The 23375-nt window shown below is 44.8% G+C and overlaps 1 protein-coding gene across 4 annotated transcripts in view; it reads left to right on the forward strand.

The window, feature by feature from the left end:
* Positions 1-23375, forward strand: part of MASP1 (MBL associated serine protease 1) — an 80109-nt gene that overhangs the window by 38347 nt on the left and 18387 nt on the right. For 2 of the 4 annotated variants that reach the window (XM_060198530.1, XM_016192385.2), the window contains exons 7-10: positions 105-223; positions 1534-1612; positions 10236-10373; positions 11944-12018. In XM_060198530.1, the coding sequence (XP_060054513.1) occupies positions 105-223; positions 1534-1612; positions 10236-10373; positions 11944-12018 (411 nt within the window). Of the gene's footprint in view, positions 1-104; positions 224-1533; positions 1613-4982; positions 5661-10235; positions 10374-11943; positions 12019-16129; positions 17785-23375 lie in introns of those variants that run through there. The other 2 variants (XM_007532733.3, XM_016192386.2) reach the window with 2 other exon arrangements.

The following is a 23375-nucleotide window of genomic DNA, read 5'->3' on the forward strand; positions in this document are numbered from 1 at the left end:
TGTGGGTTTCCCCCTCTGCCTGGCCCCTGAGTCCCAGCACTGGCTTCCTTACTACCAGGCAGGTCTTTGTTTCTCACCTGCTATGTGTAATCGCTCCCCACCAGGAAACGAGTGCCCAGAGCTACGGCCTCCCATCTACGGGTCCATCGAGCCCTTACAAGTCAAGTACTCCTTCAAAGACCAGGTGCTTGTCAGCTGTGACACAGGCTACAAAGTGCTAAAGGTACTGGGCCCAGTCTCGGGGTGGGGGGGGGTGGCACTAGAGAGATTCTACAGAGCATCTCAGACCATATGGGCATTCAAATGCTTGTCATGCCCCCTCCCTGCTACCCCAGCATATCCAGTTTCCCCATAGCTCCCCCCCAAAGCTCCAGTCTTCTGAAAATCCAAAATGTGGGTTCCAGACTTTCACTTTAGGAAGTGACAAGTGATATAGAAGCCTTTTGGCAGAACATAAGCTGGTTTGAATTTAAAAAAAGAGAAGGAGAAAAGAAAAGAAAAAGAAAGGAAAATAAAGGAAAGAAGAAAGAAAGAGAGAAAGAAAGAAAGTCCAGGACCATTTGGTTATGCATCTAGAACAAACAGTACAGCCTACTGGGCTTCTTTGGCACAACTGGAATAGGAAGCAGAGTCTCACAGGTGCAGGGCAGGCTCTCGCCCTCCCACCCTTAGACGGGGATTCTCACCTATCAACTGAAAAAGAAGAGGCCGTAGCCAAAGAGATAGTCCAATGCATAGAACTTGCATGCCTGAGGCCCCAGAGGTCCCAGCTTCAATCCCTGGTACTACCTTGTGTCAGAGTCAATTGATGTTCTAACTTCTCTCTGTATGGGTATGAATCACGCATAATATGAATGACTTTTTCATTAAAAGGGCCAGGAAGACAGCACAGTTTGCTAGAGTCCCAGCTTGCATACCTGAGTTCTCAGAGGCTACAGGTTCAATCCCCAGCACCATGTTATGTCTTAGCACTGCTCAGTTCTGATTCTCTGTCTTTCCTCTTTTCTTTTTATTGCACATGAAAAATTAAATAAGTAAATATGAAAAAAAGCATTTTTAATTTCTATCTAAGGTCAATTAAGGCAAAGCCACCAGGGTACAAATAACAACTGTTTTTTGAATGTGGTCTGGGTGGGTAATGTGAAGCTGGACTAGAGACCATGGCCCTCAAGGAATGGCAGCTTTGGGTAGACCTGCACATATCTGGACCTCAGTTTGGATCCACTGAGTGATATGCTCTGGGCATCTGCTGGTGCTGATGCTGGAGAACTGCTCTGAGTTGTCAAAGACACAGGTGTCTCATCCAGGACATTCGTCAAACCTCATCTCACACACCTGAGCCTAGTCTCTCTCCAAAACGTGGTGTGACTGTGACATCAGCTTCTGTCCTTCCCTCCCCTCCAAGCTTGCCCTTGAAGACCCACAGGGAGCACATTTCAGCCAAATTCAGAATGCAAACTGATTTTTCTAGGAAACAATGGCAATCCTCATCCCACCACCTCCTTTCCACACCATCTCCATGTTTATTCCTAGGATAACCTGGAAATGGACACGTTCCAGATCGAGTGTTTGAAGGATGGGACGTGGAGCAGCAAGATCCCCACCTGTAAAAGTAAGGAAGCAAAACATGATTCTGCAAATACTAAGCCCCACCCCTACCCCCATCCCCACCCCCAGCCCCTGTTGGGGACCTTCGCAGTGTGGGAATCTGACACTGTGTGCTGGGAACACAAACACACCAGACACAGAAAGTTTGGATCCATAGGCTACTCATGCCCCTTTCAGAAATGAGACTTCTAGGCTTCAAGAGAAACTTCTCATGGGTTTCTGTTTACAAATTCTGAGTTCTAGTTTTTTTTTTCTTTTTTATTTAAGAAAGGATTAATTAACAAAACCATAGGGTAGGAGGGGTACAACTCCACACAATTCCCACCACCCAATCTCCATATCACACCCCCATCCCCCTGATAGCTTTCCCATTCTCTATCCCTCTGGGAGCACGGACCCAGGGTCATTGTGGGTTGCAGAAGGTGGAAGGTCTGGCTTCTGTAATTGCTTCCCCGCTGAACATGGGCGTTGACTGGTTGGTCCATACTCCCAGTCTGCCTCTCTCTTTCCCTAGTAGGGTGGGTCTCTGGGGAAGCTGAGCTCCAGGACACATTGGTGGGGTCTTCAGTCCAGGGAGTTCTGCTTGCTAGAGACACAGCATGCCTCCAGGTGTGAAACTAACTCAGTTTCTAATTTGGGCAATTATTTTGGCACTTATGCCTAAAGTCTGGGACCTTGCCTTCTCTGCCTGGACATCAGTCACATGCATTGAGCCTCTCGGGACACTTCGTATCTTAGAGCTGGGCATGAAGGCCTATGGGGACCGGTGCAGTGGACAATGTGAAGAAACAGCACAGCCTGGCTCTAACTCTCAGACCCTGAGTGTTTGCTCAGTTCTATTCCCAACATACCTCATGACCACAGACATGTAAATACACATTTCCAACTAGCTTCGGCACTCTCAAATATATCTCAGTGGCTCTAAATCAGGTTTGGGGAGCCATTTTTCTAATGAGGGCCATTTGGATGTTTATAGCACTATCGTGAGCCATACATAATTATCAGCCTGAAAATCAGCCCATAATGTTGTGATGAAAAAAACTCCTAGAGGGCAGGGGTAGATAGCATAATGGTTATGCAAACAGACTCTCTTGCAACAACACCTTCATAAGACAGAGCTGAGCAGTGCCCTGGTAAAAAATAAAACAAACAAACAAACAAAAAACTCCTGGATTTATTGAATTTCAAGTTCTGCTGGAGCCAGACCAAATAATTTTGAAGACCATATAAGGTTCTCAGGCCTGATGTTCCCCACCACTGATCTAAATTAATGTTGTCCATGGAAACCACCTGGTGAGTTTCGTTAAAATACAAATCAGCAGCCACCATGCTACACCCCCTCTTCAGGTGATCAATGGGAGGCGTGTAAGGACCTTAATTATAGGAAACATCTGTGCTAGCAGTGATGACGTGTTGGCCAAAAGAGTTAGAAAAGGAACAAAGTAAGAGAGAGGGCCAAGAAAATAGCTCACTTGATAAGTGCACTGTTTTGTCATGCACGTAACCAAGGTTCAAGCCTGGATCCCATTTCGTTGAGGGAAACTTTTATTCTCTCAGCTTCTCTACTTCTCTGTCTCCATAAAAAAAAAAAGAAGAAGAAGAAGAAGAAGAAGAAAGAGGAAGAAGAGAAAGAGGAGGAGGAGGAGAAGGAAGGAAGGAAAGGTTAGTTTCAGAATGGAAAAGTCAAAGAGTGAAGACGCAGGGTTAGTGCCCCACTCCCACCTCATGCCATGGCTTCCTGTATATGTTGGAGAGGGTTCCTCTTCCCTTCTCCTAACTGGTTGAGGGACAGGAAGAAGGCAGATCCACACCCACTGCCCCATGGAAGGAACTTTTCAGGGAGGGGCTCCTTGGAGGCTAATCACAGGCAGAACTTTGGAGCCATATGTGCTTGTTTTTCCAATTTTTTTTTATCTGATGACGTGGTTAGAGTCAGAACCCAGTAGGGGGTATATTTATGACCCCACCAAAAAATTTTAGCAAATATTCACTGGATGTCAGTGCCCAGGATTATAGGGAATTCATACGCAAAACACAAAGTCCAGACATCTAAGAATACCAAGGCCACAGGCGCATCTGTGGTCCCCTCCTATGTGTGGCTTATGTTACCCAGGGCCAACCAAGGAGGGATTTGGAGTGAAGAAGCAAAAGAGTTTGTGGTGTGGGACAGAATGTGTCTTGGTAATCAGGAAGTTTAAGATTCAGACCTGGACTTGACTGAGTTTCTTGTACATCTCATATCTGGGGAGCACCCCCTCACCAGCAAGAGGTTAGCTTGCTCTCATTCACACTTTTCACATTTTTTGAAAAGTAAGTTAGTTGTGTCATTAGTATATATATTTTTTCCCTGATGAAATTCACATACATTTTCTTGTAATAGATATTGATAGATTAAGACACTAATTTGCATAAGTAATATTTATCACCACTGGGACTTCGAAACTCTAGATTGTCATTTATTTCAGAGAGAGAGAGAGAGAACGAGAACTTCATCTCCAAAACTTCTTCCAGTGCAGTGGGGTCAGACTTGAACCTGGATTGAGCTCATGATAAAGTTAGCAGACTGTCCAGTTGAGCAGTTTTGCTGGCCTTGCACTGATTTGCTTGAAGTTACACCTTTATGTGACTTGTCTCTTCCACATGTGGTCTGGACTGAAGCAGCTCTTGTTAGAAATGTACATTAATATTCAAAAATATTCATCATTTCCTTTTATGGAGGCAAAGAGACTTTTGTTCATTTGTTTGTTTGTTTATTCTCTCTACCTGATACAACCTGGTCCTCCAACCACAGTCTGGATCAAACTCTCTACTTAAAAACCTTATTAGGCACAGTGAGTAGGCAATTACTGAGTCTCTCTCTGCTCAGGGTTTATATGACATTGAAAGTCCCCGGATGGAGCTCATGTAGACATGGGCTGGGAAGAGACAGCAGTGTGCATACACAGTGGAGCAATGTGCACTGAAGTAGGCAGTAGGAAGTGGAATTTTTGGTCCCAATTCTGACCCCAGCCTAGCTGTGGCAGCCTGGACAATTCCTGCTCCTCTTTCCTCCATGTGCCCAGTGAGGATATGGATCAAATGAACACAAATTTGCAGCAGAGGCAGAATGTTGCAATCCTCATATGTGACCGTTTATGACTGTGCACATTCTCAGAACAGCACAGATTCCACAGTCCCAAACTGTCCTTCAGACTGGCTGTACTTCAACTATGTGTTCTGTGTCAGTCCTGGTAGAGTGTTTCTGCATTTCCTGCATGCACCGTTTCTACTCTGCTCGCTAATTTTTCCCCTCTTTTTATCTCCCTCTCTCTCTCTCTCACTTCCTTTCCCTATACTTCCTGGTCCCTCTTGGATCTTCCCTACGATGGTGACAGACATGGAAATGGATGTGGAGAGCCACCTGGAGGCAGAGTGAATGGCAGGACCCCTCACAGTGCAGACCTCCTGAATGGACCCCTCACAAGGCCCCAGATCTCAGAGCTACTCCATCCCTTCCTGCTGTGCCTGCACTTCTTTTCCCAATTCACTGTGGATGGTGGATTGTGGATTGGGATGGAAACGGAGCAAAGCTGCTGGGTGGACATTTCTCCATTTGACAGTTCACCCATCTCTTAAACATATTTCTGGATAATAATGAAAAGACAATGGGGGTGTTTTAGCGCCTCTAAATGGACTGAACTCTTATCAGTGGGAAAATGGCTTTGGTCCCAGAAACACAAAGCTGAATACCCAATCCCATGGCTTCAGGCTGGCCAGGCCAAAGTGGTATTACTTTGAATCCACTCCAAGTGGTATTGGTTTCAAATCCACTCCACACTTAAAGTTTGAGTGAACCAGGATGCCTGTGATTTTGTGACTTTGATGCTTTTATCTGTTGCTACTTTTTTTTAACCACAAATAGGCAAAACTGAGAAACCATATAGCATGGAATCTCAGGACATCTAGATATAGTCTCCTTCCCCCCAACTTTTCCCTCCCACTTGTACCCTACATGAGGCTGAAATCCCATGCTCACAGAACTCGCTGAATAAAATTTTCCAAAGGACAGATAACATGTTTGGAAGCAGTGGTTCTCAGCCCTGGCATGATAGGACATAGATAGGGCACATATAACCATGGAGGGAGGGCTACTGGAGGGCAGGTCATGCTGGGAATCCTGGCCTCAGCCTGCACAGAGTCACACACAACAAAGCTCCATTCCACGGTGACGACGGCAACTGTTCAGTGAGTGAATGGCCTGTGCATGTGGGCAGAATCCTGCAAGGCACATAACTGGCTGTTTGGGAACGTCAGTACCATCCAAGGGCAGCAGAGATTGGTGGTCTCTAGAGATGAACATCAGCAGAATCAATGTTTTCAAGTCCACAAATACAACAGATACTGAACTCAATGTCACAGAGGGACTTGAGGACATAGTCAGAAGATGTGATAGATAGTCAAATAGTGATAATGCCACAAAGTATGAGAGAGAGAGAGAGAGAGAGAGAGAGAGAAAGCAGCCCCATGTGATCAGAAAAATGAGAGAAGGCACTCAAGCAGAAGCAGGGCTTGATCAAGACCTCAAAGGTGGCTGTGTAGGCCTCAAATCTGGTATGGGAAAGAAATGGCACAGCAAAGCATCTCTTAAGACTGGAGTCAGTGCACCAGGAGAGGCTGAGATGAGGCCTGTGCATGCCTAGCACCAGAGACTGACAGCCAGGGGGAGCCAGTTAAGCACTGTTCTTTTGGAAGTTCCCAGGCTGTGGGAAATCTTGCTCAAAATGGCAGATCAAGAGACAGACACTTTTCTGAAGATGAGTGAGATGGTGCCTCCTGTTGCAGGGGATGACAAGGTAAGGAGTCTGAAGGAATGAGGAGAGGAATGGCATCTTGATGCCACAGTGTGGAGTTTGTCAGAGGGGGCTTCAGAGGAAAGGATAAAAACCCTGATAAAGCTTGGAAATGTGGACTGGCTAGGAACATAGGGCCTGGTGCAATGTCTGTGTGTTTGGGCACAGCCTGGCAAGTTGCTTGCAGGGCCCAGAGAGACATAGTCCTTTATTTGCCACTGACACATGAGGAGAAGGTAGATTTCCACCCCTTCTGTTAAACTCAAGTAGAAGTGTCCTCTGCTCTACAGTGCTGATCACTCTGTCTGTGGTAGGGCCAGCTCTAGCAGTGGGCAAAGTCATCTCTCTGCAATGATGTAAAAGCCAACTCTCCATCTAGAAACTCTCTCCCAACCAGTGCTGTTCCTATAATGGACTCTCCATAACCTGATCATGTCTTCTAAGAGCAACCCTGAAATTCTTCCATCTGGAGCTAAGAATCAAGCCTCAATACCGGGAGTAAGACGAACCCAGGTTACAGGAGACGAGAGTAATGCCAGGAACCAGGTGTCAGCTAGTACGTTTCCTTAAGGAGGGAAGAAAAAAATCTGTGTTTTGCTTCAGCAGAACATCCATTTTAAACTGAACAGCTTTGCATAATAAATATTGTCCATTCTTGTTTTCTTAGTGCTGACCCCCACATGCTTTCCTAACAGAGCACCAGGTGAATCTACTTTGGGGTGATCAAAACCAATGAGGACTGTCTGTCCAGGGGTTCAAAGGTCAAAGCAAAATGTCAACCATCTGTCTTTGTGTTTGCTTTCCTCTCTGCATTTCTTGTTTCTGTGATTTTACTGGGGAATTAACGGTGTACATTGTGGTTGTTGATACCCGGGTACTTCTCATCTCCCTATGATGGGTGTATGCAAAATACTGTCATCCCCAACTTAGCTCTTTTCTCACCATCATGCACCAGGAGGCCAAAACACCCCTCAATTCCCCTCCCTTCCCCCAAATCCTCTGCTTTGGTGCAAGACACCAGACCCAACCCAAGTTTTTCTTTGTGCTTTTTCTTTCTGATCTTGTCACTAAAATTCCACCTATGAGATCATTCAGTATTCAACTTCTGTTTGGCTTATCTCACTGAACATGGTTCCTTCAAGTTCCACCCAATATGAGGTAAAGGAGATGATTTTATCATTCTTAGTAGCTAAGTAGTATTTCATTGCGCATATATAGCACAGCTTTCTTAGTCACTTATCTGTCATTGGACACCTAGGTTGCTTTCAGGTTTTGACTATTACAAATTGTGCTGCTATGAACATAGATGTGCACAGAGCTCTTTGGAAGGGTGTGTTTGTTTTCTTAGGATATATCCCCAGGAAAAGAATTGCAGGGTCATAGGGTAGCTGCATTTCTAGCCTCCTGAGAATTCTCCAGACTGCTCTTCATAGAAGCTGGACTAATCTACATTCCCACCAACAATATAGATGGATTCCATTACCCCAACAACCTGTTCAGCGTTTGATGTTACTGTCTTTTGTAGAGGTACCTGCATTCCTTCCCATCCTCCATTCTTCTTCTCTGTTCTGCAAGGCCTTTCAGCTATTTGTATTCTAAGCTAGATGACTCTTCAATCAAAAAGATGAATTTTAAGTCCTGAAGTTTCTTTCTAATCACAATTTCTAAGCATCATCTCATGGGTGGGTATATAACTCTCCCTCTCTAATTCCAAAAAAGGAAAAATATTGTGGAAATTCTGCTAGGGTTTTCAAGTGTGGTCCCTTGAAATTATCAGAAGATTGACAGTTAATGGACACCATGATCTAGTCAAAACTGAGTATGTTTTTTCTAACTAGGAAACAGGTCTTCAAGTGTCAGTTTTCTCTCCTTAAAAAAAAAATCAACAAACAAACAAATACTGAGTTGAAGGTCAGATCTAATTCTATGACAGTAGCTTATTATTCTTTTTTGTTTAAAACTTTCACAATTAGTGGTTTAGAAAATTGTAAGGTTTGTGGCTAAATTTCATACCTGTATATGTAGGTGCAAGTCACTTCACCCCCCACCGGAGTCAGATGTACTCTTCCCCAACACACACACACACACACACACTCTCTCTCTCTCTCTCTCTCTCTCTCTCTCTCTCTCTCTCTCTCACACACACACACACACACACACACACACACACCCACCCTCTGGTAGTCACTTTAGTTTTCACAAAGTCTGAGACAGCTTGGTTATCATTTTATTTTTTGGCATGTAGTCATCTATATTCCATATAAAAACAAAACTACATGGTAATTGTCCTTCACTTCTTTCCTTATTTTACTTAGTATAATCTCCTTCAATTCCATCTATTGAATCCTAAATGACGAATATCATCATTTTAGTTCCAGAGTAGTGTTCCTTTGAATATCCCTAGCCTCTTAATTCAGTCATCTGATAATAAGTTACTGTATGATTTTAGACTAGTTTGATCTCATCTCAGGACTCATCAGTTATGGTGACATTATCATTGCCTGTCTTTGGGGTTTTTTCCAGCTGTCGAGTGCTATGACTCTTCAACCCTGGTGTAGGCTGCTAGGCCTATTATTAGAATCTCATTAGAAAGTTTCCTTGGCAGAAACTCCTAAGAAGCACCAACAAAAGGCCTCCTCAGACACTGATCTGGCTCCTAGAAAACTCTTACTGGATTTTATCAGCAGCTCTGCTATGATGTGACAGAACTGATGAGTTTCCCTATAACCACTTCAGAGAAGCAGACATCTTTAGTCCTACCCACTGCATCAGTGTTCAGCCACCAACAATGGGAGAGCTGAATGGGTGACGACTAAAACTTGTCCCCCACACCACATCCTACCCTCCATGGCCTTGAGAGTTTTGAGTCGTCTGTGAGAGTTGTCTATGAGCGTCATCAGGGTGGGGCTGTAGTCTCAAGTAGAAGCTGGGTTCTTTTGTTTGCTTGTTTTTCTTTTTTCTTTAATGCCATGCTACAGCGTGAACACATTAACTGCCCTTACTCAGCATGTGGTTGGGTCTGGAAGAACTAAAGATTCTTTGGCTCATGTAAATCTTTGTTTTCTTGCTGAGTCATGGGCTTCATATTTGGCAGAAGAGGTGAAAAGGATTGCACAATAGAACTGGAAGTTCAGGAAGAGTTCCTAATGGGAAAGAAAGTAGTATCAGCTAAAATCTCATCAGACAAGACTCTTGCTTGGAACTAATATCAGTCCAGGTGAGTTGACTACATACTAGTACCTCAGTGGATGAGAAAGATCCCACAAGTAGGGCCACAGATGACAGAACAGACTCTACCATGTATAATCCCCGTAGCCCTATTTCATAAACTACAACACTGCTCCCGGAAGATGTCTGCCATCCACAGCCCTCATGTCCATAGGAGACAGATCTATTGGATGACTGAGAAAAGTGAGGGGCTGGGGAGACAGCAAAATGGTCATGCGAAGACTTTCATGGCTGAGGCTCCGAAGTCCCAGGTGTAATTCCCAGCACCACCATAAGTCAGATTTAAGCAATGCTCTGGTTAAAAAAAAAGGGGGGGGGGTGGCCAGGGTGACACACCTGGTTAAAGGCACACATTATAATGCACAAGACGTAAGTTCAAGACCCTGGTCCCCACCTAGAAGGGGAAAGCTTCACGAGTGGTGAAGTAAGGCTACAGGCCTCTTTCTGTCTCTTTTCCTATCTCCCATCTCAATTTCTCTTTGTCTCTATCCAATAATAGATAAGTAAATAGTATTTTTAAAAAAAGAAGAGTGAGGGGTCATTGATGGGCCCCACTCTTTTCTCTCTCAGTTACAGACTGTGGAATCCCACCAGAGTTGGAACATGGGCTAGTAACCTTCTCCTCCAGACACAACCTTACCACATACCAGTCCGAGATCAGATATACCTGCCAGCAGCCCTACTACAAGATGCTTCATAATATCACAGGTGAGCACTCCATCCCAGCTCCCGCCTCATCACCTCTGGGGATGAAGGTTAAGTCTGAAACATCCAACCCATTGCCCATAGTTTGAGAGAAAAAGCACTTGGAGAGATGCTTTGTCTCTTCCAGTGTCAATCCACACCCCAAGAGATAAGCTACATGGCAGCCTAATACTCTGATGCATCTACTGGTAAAGAAAAATCTCTCAAGAAAATGGCAAGTCTCAACAGTTCACAGACTAATCCTAAGAAATTGTTCTAGGGGCCAGGTGGTGATGCACCTAGTTGAACTCACATATTACAATGCACAAGGACCCAGGTTCAAGCCCCCCACCCCTACCCCAGTCCTTACCTGTAGGGAGAAGCTTTTTGAGTGGTGAAGCAGTGCTGCAGGTGTCTCTCTGTCTTTCTCCCTCTCTATCTCCCCCCTGCTCTCAATTTCTGGCTGTCTCTATCCAGTAAATAAATAAAGATAATATTAAAATTTTTTAAAAGAGCAATAGCACAATGGGTTAAGCACACATGGCGCAAAGTGCAAGGACTAGCACAAGGGTCCTGGTTCAAGCCCCCAGCACCCCACCTGTAGGTCGCTTCACAAGAGCTGAAGCAAGTCTGCAAGTGTCTATCTTTCTTTCCTCCTCTTTGTCTTCCCCTCTCTCCATATCTCTTTGTCCTATCTAGTAACAGTGACACCAATGACAACAACAATAATAACCCCAACAGCATTAAATTACAAGGTCAATAAAAGGGGGAAAAATAGCCTACAGGAGCAGTGGATACATGGTGCAGGCACTGAGCCCCAGCAATAACCCTAGAGGCAAAATAATTTTTTAAAGGAATTATTCCTAATTTCTTTAAGTCTCAAAACCTTTATCTGCTAAAAAGGAAACAGTAATACTACTCACAGCTAGAGGTGTCACAGCTAGAGATGTTCATGTGGTGGTGGACAAGAGTTGATTTATGAAAGAGCTTGTTATACAGGGAAAGGTAGGAAAGGCTAGTGAACTGTAGGGAATGGTAGGAACCAAGGTCTGTAGGAATGCTGACAAGAAAAGCCTGCTTGTGAGTGGCTCGGCCAGACAGGGTAGCCCCAGACATTCATGATCAAATTGCATAGAGCCTTGGGCTACATGCTGAAGAGTGTGTGGTTTGCTTTGAGGACAATAGGGAACTACTGGGAATTTTCAGCAAAAGAGGGGCATGACCATATTCTCACTTTAAAAAGATCTTCAATTTGCAATGAGAGAGCTCAGAAAATGTGAACAGGAAGCCCATTTGAAAGACTTATGTTGACCCACAACAGAGAAATTAAGAACTGAGGGACAACTACAGAATGGTTTCATTCCTATATGGAATATAGAGAATTAAATATATAAATGTGAAAAAAATATCAACCTATTTTCAAGACTGTGGGAGAACTGTAATTGTTATCTGTGGGCATGGAGATAGGAACACAGACCTTTGGTGATAGGAGTAGTGAAGAAAAAAAATAAACAAAAAGAACCAAAAACTCTTTCATATGCGTTACAAAGCAAACATTGCATCTCTCTTCTTCAACCTTTTTGTTCTCTTTCAGGTGTTTATACCTGTTCAGCCCAAGGAGTCTGGATGAATGAAGTGCTGGGGAGAAGTCAACCCACCTGCTTGCCAGGTACTTCACCTTCTAGGCATATTCAAAGCCCTTAGGTGGCAGATGCTCTTGCTGTTAATGGGGTTTTGAATGGAGAGCACGATATGATGTTTTCATTGTTTTGTATCTTCATATGATCCATGTCAGAGAAGTCCAGACTCACACCTTTTCAAACAAACTAACCTCTATATTTAGTTTTCTCTATCCTGCTAAAAGTCTTCCTGCTTCTTCTCTCTGCAGTGATGTTCCCTTCTCACCAGTTTTTTTTCTTTCCCCAACACTGTTTGTTTGTGTACCTGCCGTGCACAGGGAAATCAAATGGGCATCTTGATCTCAAGCATTCACTGTGTAGGAAATAGGCATCAGACATCCTAGAAATAACTGTAAGGCAGAGCAGTAAGCTCTTCCAAAGAGCAATGTGTTTACATCTTTCAGATGAATGCTTCCCTGTGGCTCACCACTGTCCCCCTATAAAATGAAAGGGGGATTTACGGAAACAGGAAGTGTCACTGTACATACAAACACAGGAAATATTGACTTTAGCATTAATGTGTGGGTGGCTTGAATTGTAATCACAATACATATGTGTAGTCAAACTGAAATATTGTAGCCCTAAAATGTACACTGTAGGGTACATTTGTAGGCCATTGAGCCTACAAAAAGCTAGTGTTCACAACACATAAACTTGAGTGTAGAATCAGTTGAAAGATACAACCATTCAAGGTTAAATATTCTGTGGCCTTGTATTTTACTAAATCAGAGTACCTAGTATACCCAGAAGACTAGATAATGTATTATTTGAATGTTATGTTTTAGTAGCCCTCAAGTCAGTAGACTTATATATGTCAGATTAGACATCACAGTGAAAAGGTTGTGAAGTTATCTGTCATTAATAAATTTTGTTTGTTTGTTTGTTTGTTTTGCCTCTAGAGTTAGTGCACTATGAATCCACTGCTCCTGGAGGTCATTTTTTTCCTTTTTTTTCCCCCCTATTTTATTTGATAGGACAGAGAAATTGAAAGGGGCTAGGAGAGACAGAGAGAGAAAGATAGGCACCTGCAGACCTGCTTCACCACTTATGAAGCGTCTCCACTGCGTGTGAGGAGTGAGGGCTCAAACCTGGGTCCTTGAGCAAGTCTTTGCCATAGCACTATGGGCATGACTGTCCAGCTCCTGCTATTAGTTTTTTTAAAAATTAAGAAGGCATTGATATTTGGATGTTAGTTTGGGACATCATAGTTGTCATGGTTCTTGGAATGGAATAATGAGGATTAGTGAGACAGGCTTCACTTAAGAGGACATTATGAAAACACAGAACAGGCTTAACCAGTATCATAACCAAGAGCTACAGTGGGTGAAGACATATAGGATAATAAATGGTGGATCTGTGACCAACTATATGTTCAAGACCCCCTTTTACTAAAATACCTTGTGTGCCAAAGAAAATAATATTGCAGGTGCATTCTATCCTAGGCAGCCAAGTTGTGAGCTCTGGAAAGGGAAGTTGCACTGAATGGAGAAGCAGGGATTGTAGTTCTAAGACTGATGATCTTCACTAAGCATTTCACCACTCTGGGGCTAGAATCCCCATACTTCAGAAGTGAGGAAGCAGAACCAGATTACCCATGACATTACGTGACTCTTAATAGTCATCATTCTCTATATTTGTCCAATGTGTCTTAGTCAAGAAATTCCTTTAATATCTGTAGCTGGGCAGTCATGTTTTATCATTTTTATCAGATCGCAAATCTCTAAATGTTGGCCTCCTAAAGTTCCAGGATTAACCCCGGAAGCAAGTCAAAATGGAGAAAGCTATTTCATATGCCATCATAATGTCCATCTTTCAAGGAGTCTATTAATCAAATATCATTTGCCCCTCATTTTGCCACTGAAGATAGTAAGAATTAGTGAGGTATAACAATTTATCCATAGGATGATACATAAAAAGCTAGAAAAGGAACCCAAGAATTCTAATGTCAATACAAGCAACATTAAACCACCATTCTTAACTCTGATCAACAAAACTATCATCATGAACTTGAAATTCTAGAATAACAGATTTTTATTTTAAGGATTCTACATTAGTACCTCATTTCTGAGAGCCAAAAATTAGGCTCAGTGCAACTAGATCTAGTATTTCAAGAAGTCTTCATCCCAGGAAAGACTGGAATGGTAGCATTCAACAAGAATGGTCCCATTTCAATGAGCTCTGTCATTGTTGCCATTCAGCCTCCTGAAAAATAAAGAACTTTCAAGAAGAAAAGTAAACTCTAGTGGAAAAGATGGAGCAAAAGTTTGAAGAAATAGGCCCTATTTCTGGCTCTGGCACTGATAACTTTCAATAAGTCACTTACCTTCCCTGAACTTTGGTCTTTTCATCTGTCAATCAGTTATTCTACAAGCTCCCCTTAGCTCTGGCATTCTGTCATCTATGGTTTGCTATTTGCACCTTAGTTGAAGAAAGTCACCAGTGAGTGCTAACTCTGCTGTGACCATGGACTGAGCCCAAAGCATGTCCACCAGATGAGGCTTTTCAGCAGCACTAAATGAGTTGCACAGAACCAGTAATAGACCTGCCTCAAGATGTCACCCTGAAGACGGCTGCTTACAATTGAGAGTCCATCCTTCAAATCACAAAGAAAGGCCAGGCCACAGAAGTTAACAAAGCCCATTTGACATCTGGTCTTGGGTGAACGAAAGAGGGGCCTTGGGACCGTGTAAGAAGCATCTGGTTACAGAAAGAAGAGCATCTGAAAAGAATTAGGTTGGTGAAAGCCTGTCCTCCCAAAGTTATCAAGAATACTAAAATGTTTCTTGGTCTTTAAAGAACTGTTGAAAGCAACCAGGACCAAGGAATGTAGCCTGGTCATTTTTGCAACCACAGGAAAGTTCATGGTCATAGCAGATATACCTCCCAGGTGTAAGAACCCTGCCTGGGAAGGAGCTATGTGAACTCATTCTTACCCAGTAGAGGTTGGGGTGGGGCTGACACAGAAGACCCTCTGTCAGTGAGCCAGAGGCATGGCTGCAGGAGGCTGGTGGTGCATGTGCATGCTCGGTGGAATGAAGTTGGCTCAGACCTTTCTTCTTCCCTTGAAGGTATTGCAGGGGTCCTGTATGCAATGATGGGTGGCTCCAAGCAGTGCCCACGCATCATTGCTCGTAGATTATGCCACATTTCCCATACTTAGGATGCCTTGGACATCCATCCATAGCATGAGTCCTTTTAGGCCAGAAAAAGGTTAGAGGTCATGACAGTGTGGGATACATGGCAAGAGACTGCTCTTAGAACCCAGCGTCATCCCTTGGTACTCAACTTAATATCCATTTTTCGAATTTGAGGGAACACTAGATATCATTTTAAGCAATAGTCTCATCAGGGAGGAAAATTTACTTTTTTAGAGTTACACAAGAGCTAGGGGGGAAAGGCCAGGACAAGGTCCTACATGTGTTGGCTCCCAGTCCAGTGCTGGCCATGACCTACCAGACAGTCTTTCAGGCTCCTTGATACTCTCAAAGCCCAGTTTCTTAAAGGTTATTTCAGGGGGGATAGGTGGTGACACACTTGGTTGAGTGCACATATTACCATCTGCAAGGAACTGAATCCAAGCCCTCACTTGCCACCTGCAGGGCACAAGCTTCATGAGTAGTAAAACAGTGCTGCAGGTGCCTCTCTTTCTCTCTCCCTGTCTCTCTCCCCCTTCTCTCTCAATTTCTCTCTGTCCTGTCAAATATAAGAAAAATTAAAAATAAAGCCAAACAAAAGTTATTTTAGCGTCCCTGATATAAGAAGTGCCCATTTCTGGATATGAGATGCCTTTCTAGGGGAGAAAGGGGAATTATGAGCAGTGCTTGCCAAGAGAGAGGCTAGCTAAGGCCCAGGTGATCTTGGCTGGAAATGGTTCATCATGACACAGTGTGACCCACTGATGTCCCTCCCTGCAGAAGGGCCAGACAAAAGATGTCGCACAGAGCCACACACATGCTATACCATGCAGGCAAAGAAGGATCCCAGGTGGCATAATCTACAGTGGGGGGGCAGCGAGGGATGTGAATTTTGCTTAGTGCCTCCTGTCACATGTCTGAGATGACCAGTCTATCTCTTGTCCCGACCCCTCCCTTCTCCTTGCAGAGTGTGGGCAGCCCTCCCGCTCCCTGCCTAGCCTAGTCAAGCGGATCATCGGGGGCCGGAAGGCCGAGCCGGGTCTCTTCCCCTGGCAGGTGCTCATCGTGGTGGAGGATACCTCGCGGGTGCCAAACGACAAGTGGTTCGGGAGCGGGGCCCTGCTCTCTGAGTCCTGGATCCTCACTGCGGCCCACGTGCTGCGCTCCCAGCGCCGAGACAACACGGTGACCCCGGTCTCCAGGGAGCACGTCACAGTCTACCTGGGCCTCCACGACGTGCGGGACAAATCAGGGGCTGTCAACAGTTCGGCAGCCCAAGTGGTGCTGCACCCCGACTTCAACATCCAGACCTACAACAACGACATTGCGCTGGTGCGGCTGCAGGAGCCCGTGCCCCTGGGGCCCCTCGTCGTGCCTGTCTGCCTGCCCAGGCCCCAGCCCAGCGGCCCGGAGCCCCATGTGCTGGGCCTGGTGGCCGGCTGGGGCATCTCCAACCCCAACATGACCGTGGATGAGATCATCAGCAGCGGCACTCGAACCCTGTCTGATGTGCTGCAGTATGTCAAGCTGCCCGTGGTGCCCCACGCCGAGTGCAAAGCCAGCTACGAGTCCCGCTCTGGCAACTACAGCGTCACTGAGAACATGTTCTGTGCCGGCTACTATGAGGGTGGCAAGGACACGTGCCTAGGCGACAGTGGTGGCGCCTTCGTCATCTTGGATGACTTCAGCCAGCGCTGGGTGGCCCAAGGCCTGGTGTCCTGGGGCGGCCCTGAAGAGTGTGGCAGCAAGCAGGTCTATGGTGTCTATACAAAGGTCTCCAACTATGTGAACTGGGTGTGGGAGCAGATGAGCTCCCCCCAAGAGAGGGAGTTGCAGGTGGAGCGGTGAGCCCAGGGGAATACCCAGGATCGAGACTGCACTGCATGCTTCCAACGGCACACTCCACATTACTAGCAGGCCTGGCAGGCCCACACACACTACTGGCATCTTTCCAGTAGTGGTGTAGAGAAATGGCTTTTGAAGAAAGACTGAGTCCATAACTCTGGGCAAGTCCCCTCTCCTCCCAGCCTCTTCCTCCCCAGCAGTACCATGGGAGAGCTAGCTTTCCAGGCCTCTGTAAGCATCCTCTCTGGCCTTCATGTGACTCCAGGGCCTTTGTACACTCCTAGCCAGTTAGCACTCCTGTTGCCCTCACCACTGGCACTGAGCTCTGACCTGATATTAGATGTCTCAGGGTGTTGCATTCCCATTCCATATGTTTATCTACTTCTGCCCTCTTGGCACAGACAAGTCTGGTCCCTGTTGTAAGAGAAAGATACCCTGAAAAGGACAGGTTTGGGGAGACAGGGACTCCACTCCAGAGGGTCCTCTCACCTCTGTAATGCCTCAAGATACTTTTGTCCCTGGGGCTTGTCTAGACCAAAGCTACTTATACTCTAGACCTGATCATATATGCTATGGGGAGCTCAAAAGTGAAGAGAAAGTTGTGAAGAATTGTGGACCAGGGAGAAAAGACACAATGGTGGCCTCCCCTCAAAAGAGATGTCCTTAGGTCCCTTCTGTCAACTCAGAACACAGCAACTGGGTCCATATCTCACTTTCAAATATCATAGCAAAGCTGTCCATACACCACCACCACACCCCCAACTCTCTCTCTTTCTCTCTCTCTGTCTCTCTCTCTCTCTCTCTCTCTCTCTCTCTCTCTCCCCAAGTGAGCACATACACCCTTTCTGCTTTGAAATGCATCAGTTGAATTAGGTTTCCGGAGCCTCAGCTGCAACCTCGAAGTCTCAACTGAACTGCTTGGCTTACAAGAAGACCCACCTGGAACTGATTGCACTTCTGAGCATGAAATTGGACAGGAAGACTTGGTTCATCAGGAGTAACTGATCTTGTTAGTCTGCCCTACCTGTTTGGGATTCAAAGTCCACAGAGAATCCATCCTGCATGTAAATTCAAAGGGAATGGACCATCTTGTCTGAGGGCAGCAGAGACTGGCTCATAAACAGTAGTGAGAGGAGGAGAGCTCCAGCCCAGCCCCAGCCCCAGGCTCCAGCCTCTGCCCTATCTGCAGTCAACTGTGAGGATCCAGACAAGTTTCCTTGCCTTTCACTCTTCCCAGATGCAAAAGGAGATGTAATACCTCCCTCAGGCTTGAGCACTCAGTGCTTTTGACTGGCAGCAGCTTCTCCTGGATGCTCAGAGCACTGAGCATCCTTCTACCCCCAGGATCTCTTCCTTGAGACTTCTCCATCAGAGAAAGGCAACCAGAGAAGCCCTGAGAGAGATTCCCAGCAAATACCGGAAACACATCCACTTCTCAGTTCACTACAGCACACTCCCAAGCCTCCGGCCAGTGTGCATATCAAAAAATGCTGTATTTTGTGTGTGTTTTTTTTTAATGTCACAGGCTTCATTACTCTGTAAAGTCCCTCTGCCTCTGTTTCGCTATCAGGGATCTAAAGCAGAAATAAACTTCCCATGCAGAACCAATAGCCTTTGTTTGGGGATTTGGCTATTACTATTGTTTGTCTGTTTCCCCCTCCCCCTTTTCTATATTGTGGAGATTGATGGTTTACAGTCAACAGTAAAACAGGTAGTTGGTACATGTGTATCATTTCTCAGTTCTCCACATAACACTCCCCACCTAGGTCCTCCTCTGCCATCACGTTCCAGGACCTGAACCCTCCCCTCACCCCAGAGTCCTTCACTTTGGTGCAATACAACAACTCCAGTCCAAGTTCTGCTTTGTGTTTTGCTTCTGTTATTATTTTTCAATTTTTGTCCGTGAGTGAGATCATCCCATATTCATCCTCCTCTTTCTGGTTTATTCCACTTAACATGATTCTTTCAAGCTCCATCCCAGATGAGAAGGTGACTTCACCATTTTTAATAGCTGAGTAGTATTCCATTGTGTATACAGACCACAACTTACTCAGTCATTCATCTGTTGTTGGACACCTGGGTTGCTTCCAGCTTTTGGTTATTATGAATTCCCCATTGTTTGGCAAACAAATTCCCATGCAAATGAGACAAAGCTTTGGTCACCAAGACATCTATAGGAAGGGTACCACTTCTTGACACTATATATATTTTTATTTTATTAGTGATTTAATATTGATTTACAAAGTTAAAAGATAACAGTTACAACTTTGCACTATTCCCACCTCTAGAGTCCTGAATCCCTATTCCCTCCATTGTAAATTTCAACAGTTCTCTTAAGGTTGCAGATATGGATTAACTATTATTTCTACAACTATTTAGTGCCCTGTGTCCCCTGAGCAGTTGCATGTCCCCTCACTGGAGCACCTGCTACTGAAGTGTTAACTTCAAAGCACTCCAGTGAGAATACAGGACAAAGTCAAGTATGCCAACGACTCACACTGCCTGGAGGAGTTCAGCAAATGCACAGGTTTGGCAGCAGTTTCAAAAGATGCCCTGGGCACGAGAGGAACATGCCTAGTTGACAGCAGCAGTGAGGTTTAAGCAAACTATGTACTGTCAGCAGTCTGTCCTGTAACCAGAGACCCTCTGAGGTGTTCCTGTTAGACTACAAACTCCTGGATCTCTCTCAGTTCTGAATAGGCTGGTCTAAGCGTGAGTAAACTGGTGTGTAGAGTGGAGTCTTGAGAGGACTGGCTAGGAAGAAAAGTTGGGAGAGCTACTAGAGTCACTCTGGAGAGAGCGAGAATCACCCCCACCCTTCCCCAGATCTGGGGTTATGACTGTGTGGATGTGGGAAAGGAAATGAAATACACTGAAGTGGTACAAGGCTTGCTGTAAAGGCTTCATGCGTGAAATTGTACAGATAGGGCTGCGGTGGGTGCAGTTGTGCGTGTTAGTGAGAGACGCACTCATGGCTTGCCTCTAGTTTTGGTTCACGTCTTAATGAAGGGTTCATGTACTTTACACCTTTGAGAGATTAAGGGAGCCAGGAAAAGCTCACCCACTAGAGTGCACACTTGACCATTTACCATGTAGGAAGACCCAGGTTTGAGAGCACTCGGCACCACCTGGATCATCATGCAACGACAAAGCTTCAGGAGGGTGAAACAGTGCTGTGGTGTCTCTCCCTTCTCTCTCTCTCTCTCTCTCTCATAGAGCAGGAAGCAGTGAAATTAAATAGGCACAGACCACAGCATGATTTTAGAAAGAGAGAAGGAAAGGACAGGAAGGAGAGAGAATGGATAGAAGGATGGAAGGAAGGAAAAAGTGGAAAGAAAGGAAAGATTAAAGTAGCAAACTCTGTTTTTCAACTTTGTATGTAGCTGGTTTCAAGAACATCACATCATGTATTGTATGATATTTCAACTTTTTACTTCTCTCCAATATCTGGATTTTATATTGTGACTCACAGAGACACCAAATCGTCCTTTTTTTTTTTTTTTTTTTTTGGTCAACTTCAATATCACTATCCAAGTAAATGTTGATCTTTATTGTCCTAATGGCATATTCACACATTTCCCCAAGATAGATGTCAATATGTGTGTGTCACCGTAGGCCAGACTGTCATCTTATTTTTTAACACTTTTTCTTTTTTTTTTTTTTATTAGTGATTTACAAAATTGCAAAATAACGGGGATACAATTCCACACCATTCCCACCACCAGAGTTCTGTGTCCCCATTCCTTCCATTGGAAATTGCAGTAGTTCTCCAGAGGTCACAGAGATAGGTTGACTATTATTTCTGTATCTATCTGCCTTTTGTTCCATGGTCTGGCCTTCTCCTCCATTTTAAATCACAGCTAACCTATTACTATTTCTGAGTGCCTTTTCTTTATTCCTCAAATCTCTCTGGGTCCTGATGGAATTGGGTTTCAAAGCCCTCTAGTCATCCTCCCCTAACATTTCTCCCCCTCTGGGAGTATGGATCAAAATTCTTATAGGTGCAGAATGTAGGAGGTCTGGCATCTGTAATTGCTTCTCTGCTGGACATAGATATTGGCAGGTCAGTCCATACCCCCAGATTGTTTCTACCTTTCCCTAGTGGGGTAGGGGTCTGCAGAAGCGAGGTTCCAAGGCACACTGGTGAGGTTGTCCGCCCATGGACCCAACCGTCATCTTAATCTACCATAGGAACTTAGGTTCCCAACCTTCCTCTAGTGACTGTTTCTTCCTCCTTCTCAGTCCCAGAACCTACTATAATGGACTATCTGTATGGAGCATATATAATGGACTGTGGTTCCTGGTGACTTTGTGCCTCACCAGCTTAGTGGCTAGTGAGGAGCTGAAATAAACTGGGGGTTTGGGGGCAAGGCTACTGTCTGAGCAGACACTGCCAGTCAGCAGTAATGCAGGAAGAAGCTGGCAGGGTAGAGAGGAGGGCTAGATTTGCTATACTTTTCAGGTTTTATGAGCAATCCAGCTAGAGATGTGAGAAGGGCATATGGAAGGGGCACAGATTTGAGACACTGATGGAGAGTCCTTAGGTTGGAGGGGGTAGAGTGATGTGGGAGGAGATGGAGTGATCTTGGGCCAGTGAGGTCTTTGCCTGTTTCTTTAGCCATGCAGTGCAGTGTCTGCATCGTGGAATAGACTGCATGGTGACCACAGGCTGTTTGGGTACAAGGTTTTGTGTGTCTGTGATCCCAGGTCAGTTGAAAGGGAGCATAGAAGAGACACACACCTGATACGGGGTCTTAAAGCCCATAAGGCCCTGAAGAAAAGCTTCCTGAGGAAAAGATTTCACCAAGGATAGAACATGAAAAGCTTTCTTAAGCCAGATTTTTTTTTTCATTTGCAACAGTAAAATCCAATATAAACAATTTAAGCAAAGGAGAGAATTACAAGTTCACAGAGCTGAGCAGTCCATACCAAAAGTCTTCAGGTATGGTTAGATCAAGGGCACTTCAATATCTGGATATAACCTCTCTGACTTCACTCCTCATCTTCTATCTCCTCTTGATTCTCTGTTCATAGACTTATTGTCAACAAACTCTCTCTCATTCAGTGATTGTCCATAAACTTGGGCTGAGCAAATCTAGCAGAGAAAAATCTCTTGGGGCTGGGTGGTGGTGCACCTGGCTAAGCACACACATTATGGTGCACAGGGACCCAGGTTCAAGCCCCCTGTCCCCACCTGCAGGGGGAAAGCTTCATGAGTGGTGAACAGGGCTGCAGGTGTCTCTCTGTCTCACTCTCAATTCCTCTCTGTTTCTATGCAATATATATATATATATATATATATATATTTAAAAAAAAAGAAAAATCTTTTTATAATCAGCAAAAACCCAGTTCAGGCACTGAATGGTGTGGCCAGGCTTACATTCCTACCTCTGAATGATCACTATCAACAGAGACTGAGGGGATGTCATCAGGTAGGTCTAGGTCACCTCTAAAACCAAAAGTAAAGTTCTAAGAAGACAGCATAATGGTTTTGCAAAAAGACATTCATACCTGAGGCTCCAAGACTCCCGGTTCAACCCCCAGCATCACCATCAAGGAGAGCTGGACAGTGCTTCTCTCTCTTTCTTTCTCTTTCCCCTCTGTATCTCTCTTCCTCTCATTAAAATAAAATTAATAAAATATTTTTTGAAGATTAATAAAATAAAAGCCCAAGGGTAAAATTACTCCAACTCGAGTCATAAGGACTAAGAAAGGAAGAATAGACCCCAGAAAAAAATTGGGACACACCTTCTGAAAGAAGCCATGGACAGTACTAGGAGATAAAAATAGCAAGCAGTTTGGGAGGTAGCCCAGGGGCTAGAGTGCTAGACTTTATAAGCATGAGGTTTCCAGTTCATCCCCCAGCATTACATATGCTAAAGCGATGATCTGGCTCTCACTGTGCTCTATCACTGATAAATCTTTTTTAAAGGAACCAAATATGACTGGAGAGACAGCATAATGATTATGCAAATGACTTTTAAACTTGAGTCTCTGAGCTCCCAGATTCAATCTTCAGCACCACCATAAGCCAGAGCTGAGCGTACTCTGATAGTATAGCCACAGGCCCTTTGGAATATAACTAAAATATGACTACTAGTTATTTACAAAATGAAGGACCCCCAACTCTTCATCTGTACTACTCCAGCCTTTAGGTTCATGATTAATCAATAATTTGTCTGGCTTTGTATGTTAACTCTCTTTTCAGCCACCAGGTTCCAGATTGCTAGCTTGATGCTAACCAGACTTCCCTAGACAGACAACCCCACCAGTGTGTCCTGGAGCTCCACTTCCCCAGAGACCCACCCTACTAGGGAAAGAGAGAGGCAGGATGGGAGTATGGATCCGCCTGCCAACACCCATGTTCA

The sequence above is a fragment of the Erinaceus europaeus genome, chromosome 9, assembly GCF_950295315.1.
Source record: "Erinaceus europaeus chromosome 9, mEriEur2.1, whole genome shotgun sequence".
Lineage (NCBI taxonomy): Eukaryota > Metazoa > Chordata > Mammalia > Eulipotyphla > Erinaceidae > Erinaceus > Erinaceus europaeus.